This window comes from Aquila chrysaetos, chromosome 20 (genome assembly GCF_900496995.4).
Source record: "Aquila chrysaetos chrysaetos chromosome 20, bAquChr1.4, whole genome shotgun sequence".
NCBI lineage: Eukaryota > Metazoa > Chordata > Aves > Accipitriformes > Accipitridae > Aquila > Aquila chrysaetos.
This window is the reverse complement of record NC_044023.1, coordinates 3,137,406-3,164,175: the sequence shown is the minus strand read 5'-3', so window position 1 is coordinate 3,164,175 and position 26,770 is coordinate 3,137,406. Positions and strand designations below refer to the sequence as shown.

Here is a 26,770-nt window from a genome sequence, read left to right as displayed (position 1 = left end):
TTCAAATGGATTTAAAATTGTTTGAATTTCGGTTAAACGTCTATAGAGGAAATGGTTCCTTCTTCAAAAAAGAAAGAAGAGAGCATATTGTCTTTTAATTTTTCCCTCCTTAAATTGTGTTTCTGATTTAAAAAAGAGGAGGAGTCCACCTGGTGTCATATTTAATACAAAATCCAGGCAATTAGCAATTAGTCTTTTTTTTCTTGTTAAATTTGGATGCAGTCCCTCAACTAGAAAAAATGCGTATGGTAGTGAATTTATGTGATGCAAACTTTCTCTACATTTCTAAAATGGTAGAAGCCTGCTACAGAGTGGAATTTTTTCTTCAATTTCTACACTACCTATAGTGAGGTATGCAGATGTATTTTAAAGCAATAAATTTGTAATGTTAGAACATAATCTCAGGCCTGATTTCTCTGTACAGGACAGTATCACAAAATTTCTCAACCTCATCCAAGAAGTTCTGAATGCTTTATGGATTATTGCTGTGGATTGTTTGATTATTATATAATTAGAATATATAATTATCTACTGAATTTACAGATGGGGTCTAGGGAACATGAAGTGATGATTGAACTTGGCAAAATTTACTGAGTTCTGAATTATGAGTTTATTGAGTTCTGAACACAGCAGTCTGTTTGACATTAAAGATCCGGGGGCTTGATGAGGAATGATGCCATCTCTGTCCTAGGTTTGAAGCAAGCTGAACAGGCAAAAGCAGCACATAACCACTTGAGAGTAAAGCATTTCTCCAAGAAGCAGTGCTTTCAGCTGATGTAAACCAGCAAAATTTGTATAGCAATGTATACTAGGTTGTTAAGATACAGATTATTGACTTACAGGTTTAGAATTTGTTTGGTTTTCTCCAACAAGGTTAAATCCAACAAGTTTTCTTTTTTCTATCCTGTGATATTAAGGCTTTCATTCTTACTTTCCTTCTTTCTTCCTTTTTTTTAATATGTCAAACAGATTGTCCAAAAGCTGTTGGATGGGAGAAAAACCAAAAGGGAGGCATGGGTCCAAGGATGGTGAATCTCAGTGAATGCATGGATCCAAAAAGGTTTGTTTATTATCTTTTAAATTTCTGTAGTTTTCTGTACTTGGGCTTAAGCCGTAACAAGTTGAAATGTGAAATGCAAGGACTATCTGTCTCTGTTAGGTAAGAATATACAGTAACACATATACTGTGTATTGTTTGGACAGTCCTATTGCAGGTAAGGACCTTAATAGAGCAAAGTGCACCGCATGCAGCAGAAATGTTTGCAATTTTTGACTCTAGCTTAGAATTTCTTATGCATTCTATTTAAAACTGAGTGGAATGTAGGTCATAGTGTTACAGGCCTGTGGTTTTCACTGAATTCTATAAAGTGCAGATTGTTAAATATGATGAAAATAAGCACAGAGAAAAGTTCAACCTTTTGGAGTTGTTAGGGTGTGACAGGAAAGAGCTCAGGAAACATGACCTTATTAATTTTTATCATTCTGCCCATAATGTACGGGCAATGGGTTGAAAACAGTCTAGTTAGCCTGTTGGCTCATCTGCTTTCACTGACTACATGTGTGTTCTTGACTTTGAAACACTGTAGGAGTGTGTTGATCTAATGACTTAGGTTAACATATTTTACCCATCAAGCTAAGCCATTTTTGACTTGCAACTGTGGCAATTCACAGTATGTTCATAGACATTAGAGAAGGTTCATCTGAGGGCTCTTAATTCTTTAAGTAAATATAACTTGACCTTCTTTACTTGTATGCATGCTCACTTCTGTTAAGTCCTACAGAGACTGTTGGTAACATGCCAACCTTGGCAATTGTGATCTTAAATCCTTGTTGAACAAATAAGTTACTGGATACTGCAAAAGTTATGTTTATGATGTATAAGGGAATGAAACTGTCAGGAATCTGAGAACTGTGATGACCTGACTTGATGAGAGTTTTAACACCCTGTGTTGTGACGAATACGAAAATCTGACACTAGATAGAGCATGGATTCCCTACCTCGTTTTCCTTTTAAAACTTCCACAAAGAATTGACCACATTCTTTAGGGGGCAAGTGTAGTATTTCATGTTAAGGACAGATGTAACTGGATACAGGAAACCAGTTAATTTAAAAAAGAAACAAAAGTTTATGAACAAATGGTCTGTGTCTTATCAGTCAGCTTAACAGGAGTCTTGGCTGAGACACTGTTTCTATTTTCACACTTGCATCAATTTTGTTACTAAAATTTTAATTTTGGATTGTTGCCTTTTTCAGAAGCCCTTTAGAGACTTCTTCCAATTCCTAAGGAAGTATGTGGCTTTAGCAGATTTTTTTTTTACAGCAAGTCCTGAGTGGCTAGCTGACACCTTTTCTGTATATCCTAGCTTTTGAAAGAGAACACTTTCCTAGCAAAATTTCGTGGCTAATAACCATCTTGTAAAATGTCTACAAACTATTTTTTTTAAACTTCCACTTTACTAGCTATCTTTCTACTCTTGTTTCAGTAGTGATTTATTCTACTGGTTTTTAGCAGTGCAGTCTCAGCTTTTATAAGAATGTTAATTAGCAGTGTTCAGCCAACACATTGGTTACAAGAGGAGGTTACAAGGAAATTTAATATCAGGAACTGTGTGTGTATTTATATAGAATGACTTTTGGCATCTTCTGTTTGCATGTTTTTCCTGTGTGTCTGGCAGAATGGTTAAAAATTTATGGTTAGAAGAACATACTACATGTGTCACAAGTGAACAAGCAGCATAAAAAAAGTTTTTTTCGATCTCCTTGCCATGCACCTTGTTATTAGGTGGACGTATGCTTGGGGGACTTTGTTTTTTGTATTACCTATATGTTGAATTGTTGAACTCTTTCTCCTTTAAAAAAAAAATTTAACTTCTTCAGTTGAAATAAAAAATAATTGCTTTGTTGGAGAAACACAACATTGAGAAGGGTGTTGCTGTTTATTTCATGTTATAGGTTAGCAGAATCATCAGTGGATCTTAATTTGAAATTGATGTGCTGGCGGTTGGTGCCTACTCTTGATTTGGAAAAAATTGTGTCTGCCAAGTGTCTGCTGCTAGGAGCTGGTACACTGGGTTGTAGTGTTGCAAGGACTTTGATGGTAAGTCCTGAGTTAATCTTAAAAAAAGTCTGCTGTTCCTTGTAAATTCTATACGATTTTTTTTTTTCTCCCAGTGGCTGCCATGGCACATAAGAGGAAAGTTGTATTCCTCTGTATTAAAGTACACATAATACATATTACTTCATATTATCAATTGCAGGGAAGAGGGAAGATGTGTAACCAATGGAAATAGCTTGAAGTTCTGCTAGTAGTAGAATAGTAGGTAGTAAGAGAACCTTAGCAGAATAGTAATTTTTTTTTTAAATTTACATAGAAAAAGATTGAACAAGAAATTCTGGAACAAACTAACAAGCTAATAAGATCAAATTCACAGTGAAGCACTTGAAGTAAGTAACTGTGCTGATATTTGCTTTCAGGGATGTTTACCACATCCCACTGAATTCAGTAGGGCTGTGAGGGATTACTGTTAAATGATATATCTGGACAGACCAAATTTTCTGTTCTCTTATTTCAGTGCAAGTACAAGGTTGTTGCTGTGAATAGCTTCAAAAGCTTTTGTAGCTTGATCTTTCTAGAAAAACTGGACAAAACTCCTCTTGAGTTTCTGGCATTATTCAAAAGTATATGGTTAAGCCCATTGTACTTATCATTATTCAAATTACTTTCTTGTTTAGGGTTGGGGAGTCAGGAAGATTACATTTGTGGACAATGCAAAGATCTCTTACTCCAACCCAGTACGACAGCCACTGTATGAGTTTGAAGACTGTCTTAGTGGGGGGAAGCCAAAGGCACTTGCAGCAGCAGACAGGCTACAGAAAATCTTCCCAGGAGTGGTAAGATCAGTATTTAAAATGTGTTAATATGTTCCTTGGAAGAGAAGCAGCGACTTTAAGTATCTAGTCCAAGTTCTAGTAATTAAGCATTATTATGAGTGGGGAAAATATTACACAGCTGTTATGTTGGTTACTGAGAAATGTATAAGCATTTTACTTCAAGTACTCTGTACCTGTTAAACTTTATTGAGACAATAAATATTTGTAATAATGAAATATATTTAAGGATCATCTGAATCATCTTGTAGATCACTGATGGTGAAGTAAAATTTTTTCCTGTCTAGTACGTCCTAAGGAACTTTCAGTAATGGCTGCTTTTAAGACTGTGTTTTCCCACTCTGCTCTTAAATGTGAGTTTAGGCACATTAGTTGTCTATTATGGGAGCAGAAGGTCTTGAATGCAGTAATAAATGTATTGTTGAGATTTCCTATTATGTTTTACACCCAAAACTTCCAATCTTATTTAAGATGATTTTCTACATTAGAGGAAAATAACTTAATTTTTAACTTCCAGAAAAGGGAAGTAGTTCGTAGAAGCCTGGAAAAGATATCAGTGTTGGCCTTTGACTAAAGTACTCCTATTTTGGGGAGCCTGGTGGTAATAACTTACTATCAAAATGAAGTAGTTGAAAGGGAACAAAAGACAAGAATGAATTTTTATGTTGGTTTAGAACCTTTATGATGAGAGACCCACCAATGGCAGTGTTTATCCTCTTTGATTCCAGAGATATGCATCTGTCGTGGTTTAACCCCAGCCAGCAACCAAGCACCACGCAGCCACTCACTCACTCCCCCCCCTGCCCCCCCCCGCAGTGGGATGGGGGAGAAAATTGGGAAAAGAAGTAAAACTCGTGGGTTGAGATAAGAACAGTTTAATAGAACAGAAAGGAAGAAACTAATAATGATAACACTAATAAAATGACAACAGGAATAATAAAAGGATTGGAATATATAACTGAAGCACAGTGCAATTGCTTGCCACCTGCTGATCAACGCCCAGTTAGTCCCCAAGCGGCGATCCCCCCGCCCCCGCTCCCCCCAGTTCCTATACTAGATGTGACGTCACATGGTATGGAATACCCCGTTGGCCAGTTTGGGTCACTGCCCTGGCTGTGTCCTGTGCCAACTTCTTGTGCCCCTCCAGCTTTCTCGCTGGCTGGGCATGAGAAGCTGAAAAATCCTTGACTTTAGACTAAACACTACTTAGCAACAACTGAAAACATCAGTGTGTTACCAACTTTCTTCTCCTACTGAATTCCAAACATAACGCTGTACCAGCTACTAAGAAGACAATTAACTCTATCCCAGCTGAAACCAGGACAGCATCATATGAACATTATTCAGTGCACATGCTCAAACACACCTCATTTTCAATGCTGAAAAAAAGTAAATTTAAAAAAAAAACCCTTACAAATATTTGCAGTTCTCAGTTTCAATCTTAATTTGGGGGAAGAATTGATATGGCCTATAATTTCAGAATAGACATGCTCTCAGCTTGCTCTGTCATGAACAAAATTTTTTTTATACTCATTTGGCACGTGATAGAAGTCATTCAACTGTTATGGTTTTTGTTTTGGAATTGAGACTGTCTTAGAATTGGTAGCTGTATTTACCAGAGCTCAGCTGGCAAACAGTATCTTAACCACTTGGTGTAGTAAGAATGAATTATATACACTTACTATGCAATTCTGTATTTAAAATGCCACCGATTATGTTACTAGTCATAATATTATTAAGAGTTATGAACAGTGGAATATAGATTATGTTGTTGATGATCAGTGTTGTGAACAAACTTTTACAGAAGATTGTTTCTAAACATTCTTAGGTTCATTTAGTTTGACCCAAAGATTGCTCTGTGCTTTTGTTCTGTTTTTATCTGTGTTGATCCTATTATTGTCATTATTTATGATATCAATATTGGTACTGAGTAGTAATTAAATGAATATTTGAATATCAAACAATGATCCCTAGTATGAAAAAATGCTAAACATTTCGCTTTCAGAACTTTAGATAAGTAAATCAGAAGAGACTCTCTGAAAGTTCCTAGAATTTTATTTAACCTTGCTGCACTGTAGTGTTACTGTTACTTGGTGATATTCACTTAGTTATAGAAATATTAATTAGTAGAACAAGTACAGAAAAGAGAGCATCTGTGCGGTGTCACACAGAGAACCAACATGATGCTAACCAAGATTTGTGTCACATGATTTCTCGCTTTTTAAACTTGAGAAAATGAAAACAGGAATATTAAGAAAGAATGAGTAGTTTAATTAGAAGGAATAAAAGCTGTTGTGGAATCCTAAATGATACAGTTTTGCATGTAGAGGTAAAGATCAAAAGTTAGTGTTATGAGTTTTCTTGTTAGAAATAACCAAGAAAACAAAAGACCAGGCTGTACTATGGAATCTTGAGATTGTGATGAGGCTTAAAAAAAAAAAAAAAAAGCTAAATATAATCTGGAGAGGAGCTTCCAGTAATAAGGGGGAACAAATAACAGTGCTTTATTGAGCCTGTATCTATAAATATTAGGACATTTGGTGTACATAGGAAAAAAACAATTTTCCTGTTCAGTAATAGCAGATACAATGTGCAACCCATACTGCACGTAAGGAATTTTTCCTCTACCATATGCCTCAAATTTTCTGCATCTACCACTGTTTTCTTAGCACATTATCCCCATCAGTGTTACACATTCTCTATTGTTTTCTCGTGCCATGGATGGGTCACTTTTGATCAGCCTTTAGTGGGACTCAAACCTAGTTTCACAGCTTTGTGGCACAAATGAGGAGAAAGCAGTTGCACGGATCCTGTGTACTCTTATGATGGAATATTTCTAATATATTTTTCGGTCAAACTAATTTCTGCACTAGAATTTGTGGAGAAGAGGTATCATGTTTGACCATCAGTAAATATACAGAGAAACAACATGCTAGCATTAGCAAGAATTAACAGAGCTTAACAGTAAAAACTCTGGTTCAAGCAGTTAATACGCTGACAGCATGTCAGAGTGGTGAGGTTTAAGCAGCAGGCCAAGCACATGGACTAACAGTTAAGTCTTTAATTAGCCTTGGTAAAGTCTTGGTGCTTTGGGATGGTTTGGACAGTGAAGCTACTGTAACTGGAGATTTTGATAACCCAGCTGACTTTACCAGACTTCTCAAAATGGAGCTGCATCTGTTACTGCAGACTGCACTGTTGCTTGATACCAAACCCCATGTTTATCAGTATAAATGTCTTTGAATAAAAAGATTAGTTGTCCTGGATTTTGAGCCTGCTCATTTCTCTCATACTGAAGGAGTAGCCAAAGCTGTCTCTTTCTGTTTGGAAACCAAGAGAGTCCTTTCAAGCCTGTAGGAATCCAAGCAGTAGTGCTGGTTCTGAAGGCATTTCTGAAAATTAGTTTTTTCATTTCACTTACAGTCTAATTTACTTTCTTTGATTTCAATGTGAGTAATATTTTGTACACAAAATGCAGTTTCTTCTGGTTGACTTTGAAATGCTTGACTGCTCTATGTGAATTCTTTTTTATTTTTTTAATTTTACATACTTCGTAGTTGGGAGAGTAACGACTTCATCATTGCAAATGAAATGAAGGAATGCTTTGGCAAGGAGCTTTGATTTGTTTCATTCCGCTTCTAAGATTATCATTAGCTGTAGCTTAGAGTTTTATAATAAAAAAGAAGGGAGGACTCAGAAATAGCAGAGTTTACGGATTCACAGCCTTTCATTACAAGTAGGTAATGCACAGAGTCATTCATATAGCTGCTGTGGAATTTAACTTTATTGACCCTCTTACACAATCATTTTCTGAAGTATTCAGGCATGGAACTCCAGTGTATTCAGCATTTTATCGTCCTTTGTACTATACTGCATGGGGGGCCACTTTATGTAGGTATTTCCAATAGAACAATTTAATGATGGCAGCATCACATTTCTTAATTTTCTGTGTACTTACCCATGGCACACTTCTGGTCAGGTTTAATATATTTTGCACAGATAACTTCTAAGTGATCAGAGCCATGGTTTAACAAAAAATGCAATTAATAGAAATGAGAATAAAATGGAGAGACAAGGTTATGGTAGCACTACAAATTGCAATATTTTGATGTCTGTTTGCTTTAAAAAAACACAACAAAGCAAAAGCACTGGACCCTCAAGCACAGCTTTGGTCAGCTGTCAAATGAAAGTATTGAAAAGTGCATTATCTTTTATGATTTTGCACATGTCAACATACAGTCCCTTTTTTTAGTAAGTACATGATTCTATACTTTATCAGATAGTAACTAAATATTATTTTGTTTTGGATAATTTGGAGGCATTTTAAATCTTTTGTTAGTATGAAGGTTCCAGTCTTAAAATCTAAGCCTTTTTGTGAACAGTCAAGCAAAATTCTTCTTGTCATGTAGAGACTCCTTGAGATTTTGGAATTCTGTGGAATGCACAAGATCTGTGTTTGGGAATATATGCGCATTTACTCCTCCTTAAAATAATATGCATGTGCCATCACAAGGTACCTTTTTATCTCTTTTTGCCAGCGTTTGCCTGCAAAAGTGTACGTCTGTCACTTTTGCTAGTGACTGGTGTCTTTTTTTCAAGGGACAGTTATTCAAATAAAATTGAAGCTATTGAAACTGCTAGACTTGTATGTATTCCTACAGCTACAGTCACTGGACAGAGTTTTTTTCTGAATTCTGGTAAGATTTTAGTATTTTACAAACCTTGTTACCATATTTCTGTGCAGCTAGTGTTCAACTTTACTTGTTTACTTATTTTGGTTTTTTGAACAAAAATCGACCTCCTAAGTCACCGACAGTGTCAGTTATGCTTATCTAATAAATCAGCACTTGTATGCAGTACAGGGGCTTGAGGAGTTATGCATAAATACATTACTCATATACAGCATGGATTAAGTTTTTTGTTCCTGCCACAGCTTTTTGGAGGAGATAATGACAGTGCAGGTAAAAGCTCCTCCAGTAATTACCCAATGTCTGTGCTGGTGATGCAGAGCTGCCTTCACTGAGAAACAGTTACTGTTAACAGTATACTAGATCACTGTGGACTCTACGTTTTTTCCCCTTGGAGGTGGGAGGCGGGGCGAAGAAGGGGGAGGGAGGGAAAGGTGCATCCTTTGGTATGGTTAATGCAGGTATTACCCAAATTCATTTCCCCAAGCTGCTATATGTGTCTATTTCTTTCTATCTTCAGGGATTCATGATGTTTAGAATTTATACTTCACCATTCTGGTTATTTGGCTCACCTGGATTTATGAGTTGTGCGTGCAATTGGTCTATACAAAAGCACATTCCACCAACCTTCCTTTCCTCTCTTTTCATGTAATTTTATGTTTGGTTCATCTAGCTTTTAAATTTTGGCTTTTAAATTGTTAGTTGCTTACAGCACAGTGACAAGCATGAGACTTTGGCAAGGCCTATGCTTCTGTAACATATATGAAGGCTCCATTATTCTCTTAGAGCAGATGGCTGACAGATTGTGTTAACATATTTCCAAATGAGTGAGTTAATTGTTTGCATTGTATATGCATTGTGTATGTGCTTATTTGGCTCTTTAGCCATTTTCTGCTCAATACGCCTTGCCCAAATATGGAGCTGGAAGAGGCATATGTTTCTGCAATAGGAGCAAGCTCTTTCAGCATCTGCATAGTGCAAGCCTCTAGACATCCACGCGCTGGAGTAACAAGTCTCAGAAGTGATTTTCTTCTATATCAAATTCACATATGGCTGGTTGAATTACATGAAAATCATTTGAGACTATTGTTCTTCTCATAAAGAATTTAAAACAAAGGAGAATGTGTGATACTTCACATCTGTCTTACTGTAATTGAATCAATATTCAATATCAGAATAAATGACATCCTATTAACATTGCGTGTGAAGTGGCTGCAAAGATAATCCAGGACAAAGGTTTTATATAAGTTTAACAGCATGATCATAATCATATGTAAAATCTGCCTGCTTGCTTTTGTAGTGATGTTTGTAACCTCTGGGATTAGGAGCAGTTCAGCTATCTTCTTTTAGTGATTTGCCAGACCTAATAAGACCTTCTGAGAGACTGGGCTTGTTAGTTCAGGTACCGAGCTGCCTGAACGTGGTTGGTCTGCTCTCATGACCCAAACTAGTGAGTCTGCATTGAGCTGCTCTGTTCTGAATAAATATAGCAGCTGAGACTGCCATTCCCTCAGAAACTTTAACACTGTGCTTTAGTGCACAGCACTGATATACAGAGAGATGTAAAGAATAAATTTGCCATTCTGCCAAACAGCAATTGAATTTGTACTCTACAGTTTTGTACTTTAGAATAATTCTATTCAGTCACAAGGTTATCTTTTTAATATGTTGTTTTCTGTCTGTCTCCATCTAGAGTTCAGAAGGCTATAACATGAGCATCCCTATGCCAGGCCACCCAGTGAATTTTTCTGAAGTAACAATGGCACAGGCTCGGAAGGACGTGGCTAAACTTGAAGAGCTGATTGATGCTCATGATGTTGTTTTCCTACTAATGGACACTAGAGAGAGTCGATGGCTTCCTGCTGTCATTGCAGCCAGCAAGAGGAAGGTATTGTACCATACCTTGCTGATATCCTTGTCAGTGTATTTCAGCTCTTGCATATCAGCCAGCTATGTATACCTAAAAGAACTTTATGGGAAATTGAAATATTTTAATTTTTTGTGATTGTGCAGAAATTTTTTCTTTTTTTCTGTAGCCTCAAAGATTCTGTGTAAGACAAAAAGAGAATGTCGAAAAGAGGGCATAGAAACTTGTATCACAGAATGATATAGGTTGAAAAAGACCTCTGGAGGTGATCTGGTCCAACTCCCTGTTCAAAATAGGGCCAACTTACAGCAAGTTGCTTAGGCTGTTGTCTGGTCAGTATCTTTTGAGCATCTCCAAGGGTACATATTTCACAGTAATACTAAGAAATAATTTCATAGTAAGAGAATCATAATAAGGAGGACTAAAGACATTACAGTAATGATTGACTGATAGGGGATGTCAATTGTAGAAATTTATCTGAAACCACGTTTTCAAAATATATCTCAAAAGTGAAAAATTAGAAACTGAATTCTGAACTTAAAGTATGCCAACACTTTTTTGGTTAAAAGTTAACTTTGGGTTTTTCCTCATTGTCCTGAACACTTACTTCCCTTGCTATCATGATATAGACTTTAGTAAAACAGTCTCAAGTAATCTTGATATTTCTTAATTTATTTAAGAATTATGCAGTTTCATGTTTGCTCAGTTAAAATAGCACAAAATCAGAAAATGCAAGTATTAAGCTTTTAACATGTCAGCTTAACCACAGGGCACATCCTGTGTATTTTGTGGCATAAATGTAATGATGTCCATAGCAATTTGTTAAGTCATGAACTTAACATGAGAGTAAAAGAAAACATACATGTGACACAGCTGAGTCAATGTTGTTATGCGATTTTTTATTTTTGTATTTCCTCAATTCTGTGATTTTTCAGCTATGACAACTCTAGTTTCCTAATAGTTGTTAGTTGTTTGTGGTTTCTTTTGTTTGTATTTATATTTATTTCCAGAAAAACTGGACAGTAGAAAGGAGAGAGAATGCAGATTTGTGGTATTTGCAAACTAGTTTTGTCTTATAAATTCCAAGTATGTTCCCCTTTCTCCTGAAGTTTATGTTCATCTGAACTTAACTAAATTTCCTCTGTACCTGCTTTGCAAGCAGAATTTTTTCAAATCAAACAGTTCTCTCATTTTTTAAGCCAAAGTCTTAAATTATTTTATTTTCTTTCATTCTTTCCTTATTTAAAATAGATTTCTGATCCTGAGCAACAGGCTTGTATGTCTTTGTAGCTCACATGAACTTCCCTTTGCCAGTGAACTACACTGCCAGTGAAAAGATCAGTGTGTTCCTTTAGTGTGGACTTCACTGAAGTATAACTTCAGGTGTAACCGAGTGTATGTAACTTGATAACTTAATCAGTTCCTACTTAATCCTACTGTCTTTTCTGCAGTTTGCACCTGTGGTCTTTCAGCAATCTTTTAGCTGTTTAAAAACAACACAGAAATGACATAAAAAGAGTAAGTTTGCAAAGCTGGGTGTTGAAACTGGGAAGTGCCAGCTTACTCTTTTGTATGTATGATGATTGGTAGTTGTAAGCAACATATGCAGTGCCCCCCCTGTCTAGTTCAGTCAGGATAGCATTGTTTTAATGATTTCCAAAACTTTTCCCCACACATTTGCTTAGCTATCAGTCCCCCACTATATTTGCCTTACAGTATTCAAATCATCCTTTGAGGACAAATTTTGTAATTTCTTTGTGACAGCTCTCTGATATTCACTGGTATAGTGTGTCTGACTGCATCAGTTATTTGATTTTCATAAGATCACTTTGATGTAAGGAGATGGAATTCGCTGTCACTGAATAAGCACAGCACTGAAATCTCAAGGCGTCCAAACTGAAATGCTCGGTATCTGCTTTTCAATGTACTTCATGTTGATAAACATTTAATGAGGGCTCTACTTCAAATGTGAATTTGTATGACAACTGCAAATCTGAAGTACTGCTGCAGTTTGGACTCCAAGGTCTCAAAACAGGCCCACAGAAAATGAAGAACATAGTGAGTAATAATCTGTGTAAAGTTCTCTATAAGGGGTACATGGGTAGAAGTAAGACTTGGTTTCCCCACGTAATCATTCAGTTACCTTGATGATCTTTGATATTCCTGGAGTCTTTCCTCCCAAAACAAGTATCTTAGACAAACACAAAACTCAAATGTTAAATCCCTGTGTCAGCTGTTAGTTCCCTGTTCTTGCTGAGCACTGGAACTTTTAAAATTTTGCTAGTGGTTTTTTTTTTTTTTTTTTAAACATGTGCCAGAAGATACACTTTTTCATAGTCTCTCTAACAAAACCACATGATTTTTTAATTTCTTTTTTTTTTTTTTATTAAGGGTCAATTGCTTAGGTTCAAACAATTCCAGGTTGCTGGACATTAAACCAAAGAGAGAGAAACAGTTTATTGCAGTGGGAAGTGTTTAGCAGTATCATTAATTTCTGGTAATACCAGCTGTGCCATGTTATTCATATTTTGCAAATGGAATACCATCTTCAGGTTTTACAGGTAGATGTAGTAAGAAGATGCAGTCTTAATTGTTTGCTGTAGACGTGGCTGTGCTACTACAGATTCAACAGCATGGTTCTACTTTAGGACTGAAGAAAGAATAAACTACAAGGTTGAAAGTGAATATCCAGAAATTATTTGAAATACCAAGAATGATGATGAAACTCACAAGCTTACTAGTTAAGTTGGCTATTTCTTGACAGCTTCCCTCAAAGTCCCTCTTTTAGATAATTCCTGGCTATAAGAATAAAAAATGACAAACTGCTGTACTAGAATTTCTATCTAAAATATCTGCATATAAAGCAGTGTAATATCTTCCTTTATATTTTACTGGCTATGGTCATTATTGTATAATTGGTTTGCTTTTTGCTATATCTAAATCATTGCCTGTAAGTTTAGTAAAATATGCTAGTTTAAGTATTGGGTTTATTATATTACAGTTATAATATATATAGCTTCAGATTCCTCTAAGCACTTGTCACAAACTGAAGAGAAAGGGGAAAATGATGATGGTGTAATTGTGTACCACAGCTGCTTGTGCTCCTCATGTGACTAAACAGATGCATATGAAGACCATAAGTAATCTTTAATTGCTTTCCTCACTTAGCAGAAGTTTTTTGGGGTAATAGACTTGCGTTTCATTGCTTTGTCACACGGGAGTGTTTAATGAGTTATATTTCAGACCACAGTGAACTGAAAAGACTACATAAGAATTTGAAATGACATGAAAACTTGTTATTGATGGCCACTGTTGTACTTAAATGTCAGTTGGAATATTTTAGCACTTGGAGAATATGAATATACAGAATATGCAGCAAACTTGAAAATAAGTTCTGAGCTGGAACCAAAATAAGTTTTTCCAATAACAATACTAATCATTGTATGAATATTGGGCCAAATTTGGATATATGGGTGTTAATTCATATCAGTGCATAGCAGCTTCAGTAACTTTAGTGAGACATTGAATGTCAGTTGGTGTGAACCTAGCTTCAGATGTGAACTAGCACAACACATTTATGGAGTTCCTGTTCCTTTTTTGGTTTGTTTTTTTTTGTTGTTTTTTTTTTTTTGTCAGCAAGCCTGCATAGGTTTGTGTAACAGTTGAGAGGGAGTCATTAATTTGTATCAAATTTCCCTGAAAGACACAGAAAAAGGTAATGGTTTGTGGATTTCTGAAACAGAATTTTGGGGGTTTTTTTGTGTTTGTTTTTTTTAAAATGCTTGACAACTGGAATTTTGCACCTATTGGAAAGCCAGTTGTTTATGTCTAGGGCGATAGATATGCAGTTAATAGGTTGTTTGTCCATCTACAGCATGTGGGGGGGGCGTTAACATTTACAGTGAACAAAACCTTGAGGCCTTTTTTTCTCCCTCTTCTTTTTGGCTCCCTTAAAATCTGTTGTTCTCTCTTTATTGTTCACAGTTGGTCATCAATGCTGCATTGGGATTTGACACATTTGTTGTTATGAGACACGGGCTAAAGAAACCAAAACAGCAAGAATCTGGTGATTCATGTTTCAACAATGCCTCTGGTTCTTCTGATCTTTTGGGATCATCACTCTTTTCAAATATCCCTGGCTATAAACTGGGTTGCTACTTCTGCAATGATGTTGTGGCACCAGGGGATGTGAGTAGAACCTTATGCAAATGAGGATTATATATCTCTTTTGTAGTGACTTGAATTTTTATTTCCTTCAAAAGGTGTTTCATAAAGGGATTCGTTTTCTCTTGATGTACACAGGATTAAGAAATAGCTCATCTTTTATTTGGAGGATCAAAGAAATTAATTGCACAGAACTAAAGATGTTTTGTGTAGTAGGGCAGCTAGTTACTTTTGAGTTACTTTTTTCTTTCCTTTAGAATTGTCTATTTTTGTAGTCCACCAGGGATCGGACATTGGATCAGCAGTGCACAGTCAGTCGGCCTGGATTAGCCATGGTAGCTGGAGCTCTTGCAGTGGAATTAATGGTTTCTGTTTTACAACATCCAGAAGGGTGAGTCATTTCTGGATTGGTGTTCAAAAGGTGTTCTCTGAGAAATAAGACTTATTTAATATAATCTTCTGGGAGAAGGAGGAGGAGGTACGCATTAAGTAGGACAATTCTGTATGGTGTAATATTGCCTGTAAATTAATGTAATGTATAGGTCATATCTACTGTATTAGTGTAATTTAACAGTGTTTAAGAGAGAACTGATTCATCAGATCTTAAGTTTTTATCTTGGAAATTGGCAGTTTTCTCTCTTTCTGAGTTTAAAAGTAGAAAAGTACTGAGAATATTTCAAAAGAAGATAGTATTCCTGATAGTGGATCTTGGCAGTCCTTTGCTCAAGAGAGTGTTTGAGTGTAATGAGGAGCTATCATAAGTATGTATGTTACATGCAGGGCTTCAAGATAAGCTAAGTATTGCAAAATCTTAGTTAAAATTCAGTGGGTTTGATACAGAAATTACTCTGAAATTCTGCAACCTGAAATTTAGGCTTGTTTCATGTTTTTAAAATCTGTGAAAGAAAAAGTGAGTTAGGAATTGGACATGAGTATGTTACAAGTCTCTGTGACTGATTCTGAAAAATGGTTTTTATATTCCCATGCTGAATCTTAGTTACTATGAAACAGACTTTCCGGATATGTTCCTTTCCAGACTCTAAACTGTAAGCTGTAACAAAATGTCTTGAAGCTTGCTGGAAATTTTGACTGTTGAGTATGTCATCTTGTTCTAATTTTCCTTCCTGGTTTTTTGGCAGTGGTTATGCTGTGGCCAGCAGTAGTGACGATAGAATGAATGAGCCGCCTACTTCTCTTGGACTTGTTCCTCATCAGGTAAATAATTTGTGAGTAAATGCTGTTGTTTAAAAGCTGGGAACTGATGTAAGGCAAACATCACAGACTGCCTCCTTAACAAGAACATACTGTATGCTGATTCTGTTCCCGGAAGGACTGACTCTACATGTTTGTTAAAAAAATATATATTAAAAAAAAATAAATCCATCACACAGGGCAAGGTAGTTGTGTTCCTGGCATTGTGTCTGTCCTACTTGTGGACACCCAATTCCTGCTACCTACTTAGCAAGAATTTGTTTGGAGCAGGCAGTATGTGAATAAGGCAACCTCTGACTTTTCTGTTCCCTATCAGAGCTGACAATATGAGCACCTCAAAATTTTTAAATCCCTTCCGAGTTCGAAAAAAAAATTCAAATCCAGCCAACACACAATTAGTATAGTTCTCCAAAATATTCATATATTTCTGGTTCAACACGGTAGTCTTTATTCTTCTACTCAACCCAAACTCTACTTAGAAATGTGTTAAGGATACTGTTTTTCAAACTGCTGGATGGACTTGTTTTTGTTATATTGCTACAGTCCTTCAAAAAACTGCCTGCTGATCGTATCCCCATAATCATATCCCCTGTGATATTATCATTGGGGATTAAAAGTGTTCTGTGTCTCTTTCTTTATGTTGCTATCTGAGTGACTGTTTGGATGCTTCCATTGTATAAATCAATCATTTATTTGTTTCCAAGTGGTATTTTTAGATTCTATTGATATTAAATTTTTTTGTGCTAAGAATGAATCTTGATTCAGAAAAAGATAAAGCTACTAGTATCTTTTCTTTGCAACATCCAGGTAATCACAGGGTCTGGTATATGTAAGATTAGTCTAATTTTGTTTATAATTTTATGTAGTAACTAGTGTTTGCACATGGGTTGTTTTATGCAATTGGGTTCCCCTAGGTTCTCCCTGGGTTCTCTCTCTCCAGTAATCCAGTCTTTCCAGTTCTTTCTCAGGAGTCTCTCTCTCATACCCTGAAGTTTTTCTGCTTGTTACTGTGGATGCTGTCAGCTGCAGGATTGGTAGGGAATATCCAATTCTCGATTGGCTTTTTCAGATACCCTCAGTATGAGCCTTTTGTCCTTGCTGGCACTCATAATCTGGTTGTCTGGAAGGTTCTCGACAGTTTCAGGCTTTGACAATAACTGATAAGTTTGTAACTTTCACAAGGACTGACAGGTTACTTTATTATATCTAAGTTACTCCCTTACCCTGTAGGGTTATCTGTAGTTAAAATGCTAATGCTATTGTCAGCCAGACCCAGCCTATGCCAACTGCTGCAGTATATCTGAGGGAGATTTTTTGACCTCTTGTATCTCAATAGGAAGAAAAAGCCAAATCTAAATCTTGTTCAGTTGATGATCCAGGTACTCCCTTTTGATTTATCTTTGGAGAAGTTTTTGCTTTCTTAGTTGAAAAATGAATGTCACAATTTCCAGATAGTTTTCTGTAATTATCTGAATGTTTCCTGTGATCATATGGGTTGGTAATATGAAAGAGATTTTACTTGTGCTAGGTCAGTTTGTTTTGAAAAATAACTTCAGTAATTTTGATGGTTGAATCTTTGTGAGTCTTATACATATACAGTGACTTTGTTTCAAAATTATGACTATGCTCCAGACCTCTAGAAAACAGATCTGTAATTTGAACTTTCTCTTAACATCTAAAAAGGAATAGTAAAGAAGTGATTCCCACCCAAAAGCTAGAAATATTACATTATGTAGCAATAATATTTTTTTACAATGTTTCCCAGTTAACTTTAAAAAGTTTACTGTTTCTACTGGAAAAATAATAATCTCACAGTTCTTCTATTTCCTGATGATGAGAATGTTAACTGTCCAGTCAATCCTGTCTGATTTGTTTTATACCCCTATATGATTTTACTTGTGTTATTGTTCTGTTTTGGGCTAGGCTTTGAGATATGATCCATATCAAAAATGGATTTTAATCAGAAAACTTTTCATTGAATTATGACTTCTGTCAGTGCTATATCTGTTTTCGCATTTACATTTAGTGACTACCATGAATGTCTTCTCTTTTAGGCGTTCTAACACAAATATAACTTTAGTAGGTGTAAAATGAAAATAGACTTTTTTTTTTTCAAATATTGTGACATGTAGTCCTTTTACAAACTGCTGGTTTCTCTTAGCAATCACCCATCTAATCAACTGAGTGAGTGCAATATTTTCTCCAGGGGTCTAGAATTAACAGTTACTTTCTGGTGTGGGGTTTTTTGTGGTGTTCTTTGTTCATTTGGTTAGCCCACTTGTGTGTTAAAAGAAAAATAGTAATTAATTAATGCAGCAGTCCTTTTTATTAAGAAGGTATTCCTTTGTGGATAATAAATGTTGCACACTCATAGTCTTAGTCTGTCATAAATGAACTGAATTTATTTCAAGGAAGTGTCTTGGAGTTCCTAGGATAACAGAAGTACAAAGCAATGTGGTATCAGAAAGACTTGATTTTGTTGTTTTCCTTTCTTTTCCTGGGTGTGGGTTTTGTTTAAAAAAAACTGTATTTTTGTATTCTAACATTATATATGGCTTGGTTTTTCTGCAAAAATACCTTAGTGTTAATGTTGTTTAAATTGCTGTTGGCTTCTGAGGTTTATGCCATTTCAACTGCATTAAATGTGTGGAGTGCATATTGGAAGTATTTTCCATAATATACTTCAATATTAATTAAGGCATTATTATTTGTATTGCAAAGCTACTTAAGTTCTGTTCTTAGTGATGTCTCTTCATTGTAGTAGACCTGTAAAAGCACAGAATAAAAATTATGAATACTCCAGAGAGTTTGTAGTCTAAATGATCAAACCCTGCTGCAAAGTGTTCTCAGTGCTCTCTCTCTGTTACTAGAAACAATGGTCTGGAATTTTAAAAATACTTATCAGTAGTATCATATTAACAACATAGTTTAGCAATGCACAACAGTTAAGTTTTCAGATTATATGTTATAGAGATGGGAAAAAAATGTGTTTAACTGGTTATACCATGACTTTTTATTTTTGATGGAACTTTGCAATCAGAAGAGTCAAACTCCAGGTGGTGCTGTGCCTCTATTCATGTTTAAATAGTGTTGCGTTTAGATAGTTGTGCCATTATTTGTATATAGAAAAACAGTAATATATATTGAGTATAAATTTACTACAGATGTTATTGGGGGTTACTGTATTAGAACAGTATTACCCCAGTTATAGCCATTCTGTATCTTTTTATTGAATGTATGTGTCCAGTTCATGTGGAATTTTGGAAACGTTTTTTGTAATTGTAAAATAGTGCTGTAATTTTTTTCATCTTCCAGATCCGTGGATTTTTATCAAGATTTGATAATGTTCTTCCAGTCAGCCTGGCATTTGATAAATGCACAGCCTGTTCAACCAAAGTAAGTCTGAGTTGGTCTGTACTTTATTTATATGTACAGAATGGTCTTGCTCTAGGTCAGTCTTGGGGTGCCGAGGACTGCTTTGTATTTTCTCTTACTTCCTTAGGGGTTGGAATCTGTGTTCTCACCTCAGCTAAAGTTCTTTTGCCCTCATACCCTCCTTTTTTATCTGTTTTCCAAATTTCTTTGGCATCACCGATTAGCATGCTATCTCCACGTAAACATTCTAGTCAGCTAAAGAAACCAAGAAGAGATTAGGGCCAACACATTTCTGAAAAGTTTATCATATAAATATTGTTAATATCTTTTAACTTTGTAGAAAGGAGTAAAATGGGTATTGGTTTTAGTTGTTTAAGAAATTATTTCTGATGTCTGATGAATAAATATATCTTTTCAGCTTTCTTGAACTTGGTATCGTTACAAATACGCAAAGTTGTCTAAATTTCTGTTTTATGACACAAAGCAAACATATAAAGAGCACTTAAGAAAAAAAAATTACTTCCATAACATTTCTTTATTGAAAAGACTGTTTCATTTTGATGCTAGTGTTGACAGTCCTGAGTCACCTAATAGATTTACAGCTGTTGCTTGCATCTGAGCTGTGTCTTGCCAGAACACCAGGGCAGCCCACTAATGTGTCTGTGTGAGGCCTCCTCTTCAGTCTTGGATTGTTTTCCTGTACTGTGGCCTTGAAAAGTTTTTTCTGGCAAGTTTTCTATGGCCATGTAGTGCAAGTTCAAGAAGTTTTGACTGGGATATCTCGATATGAAGATTCAGAGGTTTTGACTCATGATTTGGACTGCTTGGAGTGCCATTTAGTTCACTTTTATGTACCTTGAGACTTACTGCAAGAAGTTCTTTCTGTTCTTTTCACTGCACTCGTCCTTCTTTTAAACAGCTATCAAAAACTCCTGAGACACTATCATTTTTTTGAAGACTTCCACAATTTCTTCTTCTACAGTATTCCTTTTATTTCTCTAGGCTATCTGGGTACATTTGACAAGTTTTGAAGGAATATTAACATCCATTTTCTCCTCAAAAGTTGAAGCACTAAACTTAAAACTGCTGTTATTTTTAGAAACATCTATCTACCCTCTCGAATAGCTGAAAGCTCAGCAGCAGCTAAGACTTTATGATGGTTGAGCCTGATAAGTTAAACTGTTAGAATAAGCTTTTTTTTTTTCTTTTTTTTTTCTTTTTATCTCTGATCCAGGACATATTGATATATAAAAACAATAAAAACATAAATAAATTTAATGCAGGTATCAATTTTTTGTTAGCAAATCATTTCCTCTTGGAGGTCATTTTAAGAGAGCCCTGTTTTACATAAACAGACTTGATGATTTAATAAAAACTGACTTGGATTTTAGCAGCTGTGCTATTCCCAGAGAGATCACTTTTCATGTGGTTTGGGTATTAAATTACTTCTGTGCTGAAAAGGTTGCTTCATTGGCGCACGTATTTCCTTACAGTAGAAACACAGCGTTTGTTTACTTTGCTAACTTTCTATTTATTAGCATAAGAGTATGTCACCCTGTATTATCTGGAAATCTGATGCTAATACTTTGAAATGACAAATCCAATTACAATTGAATTGTAGTCTGTATGTTAGTTTGTTTTTTTTAATGCAGCGATTTAGCATAATTTCATCCTGATCTATGTCAGATTGACTGTAGATTCAAAACTTTTAGCACAAGAGAGAAGTGGCTTTTCTGATATAATTAAATTTGCTGGTACCTCATTCATTTTCTTCTTTCTTATGTCAGCACTCTCTTTCTTGAGCTCTTGTCACTCTGTAACTCTTAAAACATAAAACTAATGAATTAGGAATTTTAAAAAAATTCCAATACATTCTTAAGCCATCCAGTACAGCTGGATAACTTAGGAGAAGCTGCTAATGATCTGCATGTTTAGAGATTAGATTCCATTTCATTTTGACTCTCAGTCATGACTTCATTTCTCTGTTTTTTGAAGCTGAAGAGACCAGACGTCCAAGCAGCCAGCTATTCCTTACCCAGGATTGTCCTAAACAGGCTGCATGCCAGAGAAGCTTCCCGCAGGCAATTGTTCAGGAATTTTGGGATGGTCGCAGCAGGAAACCAATCTATTTTTATTCCAGGCCAAATTTTCCTTGTATGATTTCCCTCTCTGTCTTATTCTGGTTCTGCATAGGCATGTGCTAGAATGGAAAGTATCCTCTTTCAGAGCTAACGGCACTGCACTGCCAGTTGAGTAGTAGGTCTGAGGAGCAGTGTAAGCTCTTCTGATGCACTTTCCCTTCTCAGTAACAGAACGAGTTTGACATCGAAAAAGGAGTCCAAAGTTCTTTAGTATAGATACTTATTTGTAATAACTGCTTTACTTACAGAATGAGAATGTTAAGCTTATTACTTACTGTGCTAATTAAGCTGTCTGTTTACCCTCTTGGGAGCAAAATGAGGATATTTTCTCATAACATTATGGTGAGAAGCATTACAATTCCATAGAAAAGTTGAGTGGTCCCAATCCTTTACTACCCGATCCTTGCAGGCAACTGGCTAAAGCCTTGAAACATGAATGTTAAAATATATATCTATCTTAATGCAGAACTGCCATTGTTTATATTTTAATGAGAGTAGTGAAAATTTTCCTGTTATTGCTTCTCCCTCCCCCTTGTGCATTATGGACTGAACAAGGAGACCTCATAGATTCAGAGTTTAATGTCAGAAGAGATTATTGCTACTAGCCAACTTGGATATAGAGATGCCCCCTCTGTTTTTACATGTAGCTCATAGATCTTATTTCCTCCAGCGTTTGGATTTATTGTCCATGTGCTAGAAAGCTAACTTATTTTCCTTAAAGATATTTCTCTCCTTCCCCTACTAAAATTCTTCTGACGTGTAATTATCTCCACTGTCAAATTAAAAAAAAAAGCTGCATAAGTATTTCTACTAATTTTCAAGTCCTATCTCAACTTTCTATTCAGTATACTGAAAAATTGAGCTGCTTAAGTTATAGGTTTTTTAACCACTGAGTAATTTTACTGACTTACCTTTAAATGTTTTTCAATTTCATTGCATTTCATCAAGGGGTAGACACTAGGATCAGGGTTGGTATTCTAGGCACTATGTTACAGTTTCTGTTTTCAGTCAAGACATTTCCCTACCCTTGCAGATGTTTTCCCTTTTTAACATCCCAGGAATACATTAAACACTTCTGCTGTGACATTTACTGAGTGCCTGTGTTGCGTAAGTTATTTATGAGTGTTTCGGTTTTGAAATCTATCATCATGTAGACATAACAATGCTTTTATTGTTGTCATCTGCTAACTGCTTTGCATGCATTTTTACTTTAAATGGTTCTGATCAGTTATGACAGTAACCTATGGTATTCAGTAATTTACTGATTTTTTTCAGTAGAGATAGTTTTAATTTTGATTCTGATTCCAGCAAGACCCTTCATATTTGCCCTAGCTGCATTGAGAAAAGACTTTCATATTTGCTTTCTCCCAGTAACAGCATATTGTACCATCTGTCAGTGAAACTCTTTTATATCTTTTTATATTATACATTTCTCGATTTAAGTATTGTGTTGATGTTAAATAGAGATGTATAAGTCTTGGGGGGGGGGGGGGAACCTTGGTCTTTCCTGTACTAAAAAAAAGCTAACTCTTGCATAGCTTGCAGAAATGATGGAGGAAATGGGGAGAAATGTTTGTCCTTCAGGAATGAACACTGCAAAAATTTAAAAGAATGTTTAAAAAGAGTTATTTCTGTAGCTGTGCTGTAACATTAAGCCTATGTAACTGAGTCCGTTTATAACTTTCCTTATTTCCTGAATTTACATATGTTAACATTTGACACTTCTATGTACAGTGCAGCCTCTGTATTAATACTGGATAGATTTCATTCAGACTTAAAGAATGCATCGTTAATATACCTAGGCATATTTTCAGCATACTGAGTTAAATGTAATACTTTTCTTATTCTTAAGGTAGCATAGAAATCTGTTTTAAGTGACTTAGAGAAATTTATTATTTTTCTTTTCCTCTTTGAAAAAATGTCCTTTTAACTGGGGGGAGCAGGAGGCAGGACTACCTTGCCCACAACTTTTGAAATCTCAGGCAGTCTTTACCTCTCTGGATATAAATTTTAAATTCAGCGAGAATCGAAATAATACATATTTTCAAAATTAGTCGTGGTGAGGATGGTTTTACTGCTGGTTGCCTGAAAGATGCGCATTCTTGAAAATAACGCCTGGTCTTACTATTTCAAAAATACTGAATTTTCATTGTAAAGCCAACAAAATATGCCAAATAAAAGGATACTAACAGAAGGAAGCTATGGTGTGTACTGAGAATACCACATCACACACTAAGAAATTATGACCATGGTAATGTGACCATTATGATGGAATTTTGTCCCCTTAGAGGAGGGCAGATGTGATCAAGAACCCCAGAAATCTTAGAAGTAACATTAACTTTAAACATTACCGTATTTTGTGAACAGAGAAAAGGGTGTGGAATCAGCAGTGCATTCAGTTTTGTGCATTGGAGAAGGTGGGGAGGTGTTCAGACAGGATGGATGATAATTGAAAAATGGTACTTAAAAAAACAACAACACTGAAATCTAATAAGGTGGGAGAGAGGTCATTATCTCTGTCCTATATCTCACCCCCCCCCCCCCCGATGTTAATGAAGTATGTGTAGTTCAGTGGAGAAGTTATGTCTTGTTACTCTTTGCTTAGTCCATCACGATGACTGGAACATCATAGCTAATCCTATGTGAAGGCAGTAGTGCCAAATAAACTGCCTTTTGCACGTAACAGCTCCACAGTAAAGGTTGTAAATGGAAGGAACATGGGGAGAGGTAGAACATAATTATGTTCAATCTTAAATCATACCATTTACCAAAATTCAGAAAGCAGGTTGACATTCCCATGTGTTAGCACTGTTATGGCTGATTATAAGAGTTAGAAATGATGAATGTTTTGCATCACTTATTCAGAGTTGTGGGATGCAAGTTTATTGATGGTTAATAGATAATATAGTTTGTTGACACCAAGCAGCCTCCCAAAGTCAACAGAAGAGAGGATTTTAAAAAAAGAAACAAAACTTGATGCTTTATCTTATGGTACTGAGGAGACATAAGGTTGTTTAAAAATTCAGTCAGATCATAAGAAGGATAGTTCAAAACTTTAACCAATACAGCTGCTGGCAGTGTTTAGTTATCCTCTTCTCCCCTTCCCCAGACATGATGATGCTAGAAATGTTTAACGAAAAATTGCTCTTAGCCATTTTGTTGTTTCTTCATTTCAACTTCTAACATATCTGTGAAATCGCTTCTTAATCAGTTCATTGTTTTGTTATGTTTTCTTCAACTAAGATAAATGTAGCAAGTATAAAAGAATTCAGGAGACTTTTTTTTTTTCTTTTGACTACTCTCTCTTATTCTGTTATAATTTAGTTGGAGTTACAGCAGGGACTAATTTCTTGCTGTTATTACTTACTATTTCTCTTAAGGAGAAGGAACTAGAGCTTCTCCACAATAAATCGGTACGACATTATTCCATTTTAGCTTATGTTGTTAATGTATTTATCTGTATTAAGAATTGACATGGTTTATAAAAAGTTAACGATCGGTTTGTGTCTTGTGAGGCTAAACCACCCACCCAGCTATTTTCACATGCGTGAGGTTTTTTTTGAGTTCAGGGCTCTGAGAGGAGGATGCATTTTCAAAACTTCTGACTTCAGGATAAGTAAATCTCAGCTTCTCAGAAGCTAGGAGCTGTATGTGCAGTGTCAAAATGTTTGTTTTGAGTGTGGGTGTTTGCAACTGTATTTAAATGTTGAAAACTGGAGGTTTGCATCTTTCATGTTTTGCTGAGCAAAACCAGTTTTTATTAACCAGCCCCCTCCCCTATCCTAAGATAATTGTCTTTATTCTAGCCAATCCATTTGTCTTCATCATGTAAAACTTCCTCCTGGATGGGAGATGCAACCATTAGATATCTTAGGGAGTTTAAATGCAACTTGTCATAGAAAATGTGTTTAAGTAACAAACTAAAACAACATTCCTTCCCAAATCATTACAGTTTGTTTTCATGGCACAAGGGAGTAGATAGCAAAGGTTTACTGCAAAGTGTTTTTAGGAACCATTCTTGAGTATTGTGTTCTTTGCAGTGGATTAAATGAAATCTGCTGATTAAATGATTAAGAAGGTTTCTTCAGGGGCAGAAAGAAAGAGGAATGGAGGAAAAAAGAACAGAGAACATAGAACTCTCTGAAACTTGTTTTATTCCCTCTTCCTTTTGCTCCAGAAAATCAGCTCTTCTGTTATTATTACTTTGGTTTTGGAATAGTAAAGTTGCTAGATTAAGAATCCCTTTCTAGTAATAAGTAACACACTTTTGCCCTTCAGAGACGAAAACAGATGATTTTGTTATTCCGTGTTTCTTTTATTTGGTGAATTTGTTAAGTGTTTCCTGATGTTTAAGTGAAATAGCATGTTGATTTATGCTGATGTGGCAGCATACCATGTAAGATAGTAGCATCAAATCCATGTTGCAGAGAATCCAAGAATTTTGTCCAAGAAGCAGCTGGTCTGACTGACTGGTCCATGGTATTGACTAGTTTGCTTGTCTCCAAGTTAAAGAGCATTAAAAGAAGTAAAAATATGTTCCAGTAATTGTTCAGTGATCTTAAATGGATGTTAAGGTATTATTCTAAGCAGTTGTAAGTGGGAGAGAGAATAGTTTATGAAGTCCATCTTAAATAGAAATCCGTATTATCTGAACTAAAAGAAAAAAGCAATTAATTGAAGTCTTTAAGTGAAAATACTCATATATAATATAGTTTCTGCACCATGAATAAAATTAATTTTCCCATTTTTAAGTTTAACTAACTTTAAAACACTGTTTTTAAGGGGGAGAAGAAACCTGCCATTGTTAAAAACAATTGATTCATATTTCTGACAGGTTGTATTTCTGTTGCATTTAAATTAAATTGTATAAGAGTCTTAGAGTTTTTTTAGTTTTGTTTTTTTCAGTATTTCTTCTTCCTTCAATTCAATTACTTCTTAACTGCAATTAGTACAAAGTAAAGGACTATCAATCAGTAGGAAAGAGATAGCATCACCACAATTTTCTGGTATTGACACGTGCAATATCTAACTGTGTCTAGAATGCCATTTTTGATTATTTATTCTAATGGCAACTTAACTCTGTCTTGTCATCTCTGTGAAGCTGTTACAGAATTCCTTTTGTGTCAGTAAAAACAAAACTGAACTAAAATACTTTGACTTAAAATATATACTTGCTGACAGACTCTCATATAAGAATTGCAAAAACAAAGTTGGAGAATACTGAACTGGATAAAACTGAGGAACATGTGTAGTGATGGTATGGTGATGATGTTCATCCCACCATTGCTAAATGTAGAAACAGTTCAAACCTAGTTCTGTAGGTTTCCACCTGGAACTGAAAAGGTCAGGTTTTTGTTTTGCTGGATATGAGTAATTTGTAATTGTTCCTTTTACTTCCATAAGGTTTTTGCATACTTGCAACCTAATGCCTCTA

The 26,770-nt window shown here is 35.5% G+C and overlaps 1 protein-coding gene across 10 annotated transcripts in view; it reads left to right on the top strand.

Annotated features, from left to right (window-relative positions):
• ATG7 (autophagy related 7) overlaps positions 1 to 26,770 on the top strand; it is a 132,161-nt gene that overhangs the window by 14,199 nt on the left and 91,192 nt on the right. For 8 of the 10 annotated variants that reach the window (XM_041118836.1, XM_041118837.1, XM_029996097.2 and 5 more), the window contains 8 exons: positions 970 to 1,060; positions 2,954 to 3,098; positions 3,734 to 3,892; positions 10,271 to 10,465; positions 14,429 to 14,632; positions 14,884 to 14,999; positions 15,748 to 15,823; positions 19,136 to 19,216. In XM_041118836.1, coding sequence (XP_040974770.1) covers positions 970 to 1,060; positions 2,954 to 3,098; positions 3,734 to 3,892; positions 10,271 to 10,465; positions 14,429 to 14,632; positions 14,884 to 14,999; positions 15,748 to 15,823; positions 19,136 to 19,216 — 1,067 coding nt within the window. Of the gene's footprint in view, positions 1 to 969; positions 1,061 to 2,953; positions 3,099 to 3,733; positions 3,893 to 10,270; positions 10,466 to 14,428; positions 14,633 to 14,883; positions 15,000 to 15,747; positions 15,824 to 19,135; positions 19,217 to 21,190; positions 22,327 to 22,369; positions 23,868 to 26,770 lie in introns of those variants that run through there. The other 2 variants (XM_041118840.1, XM_029996093.2) reach the window with 2 other exon arrangements.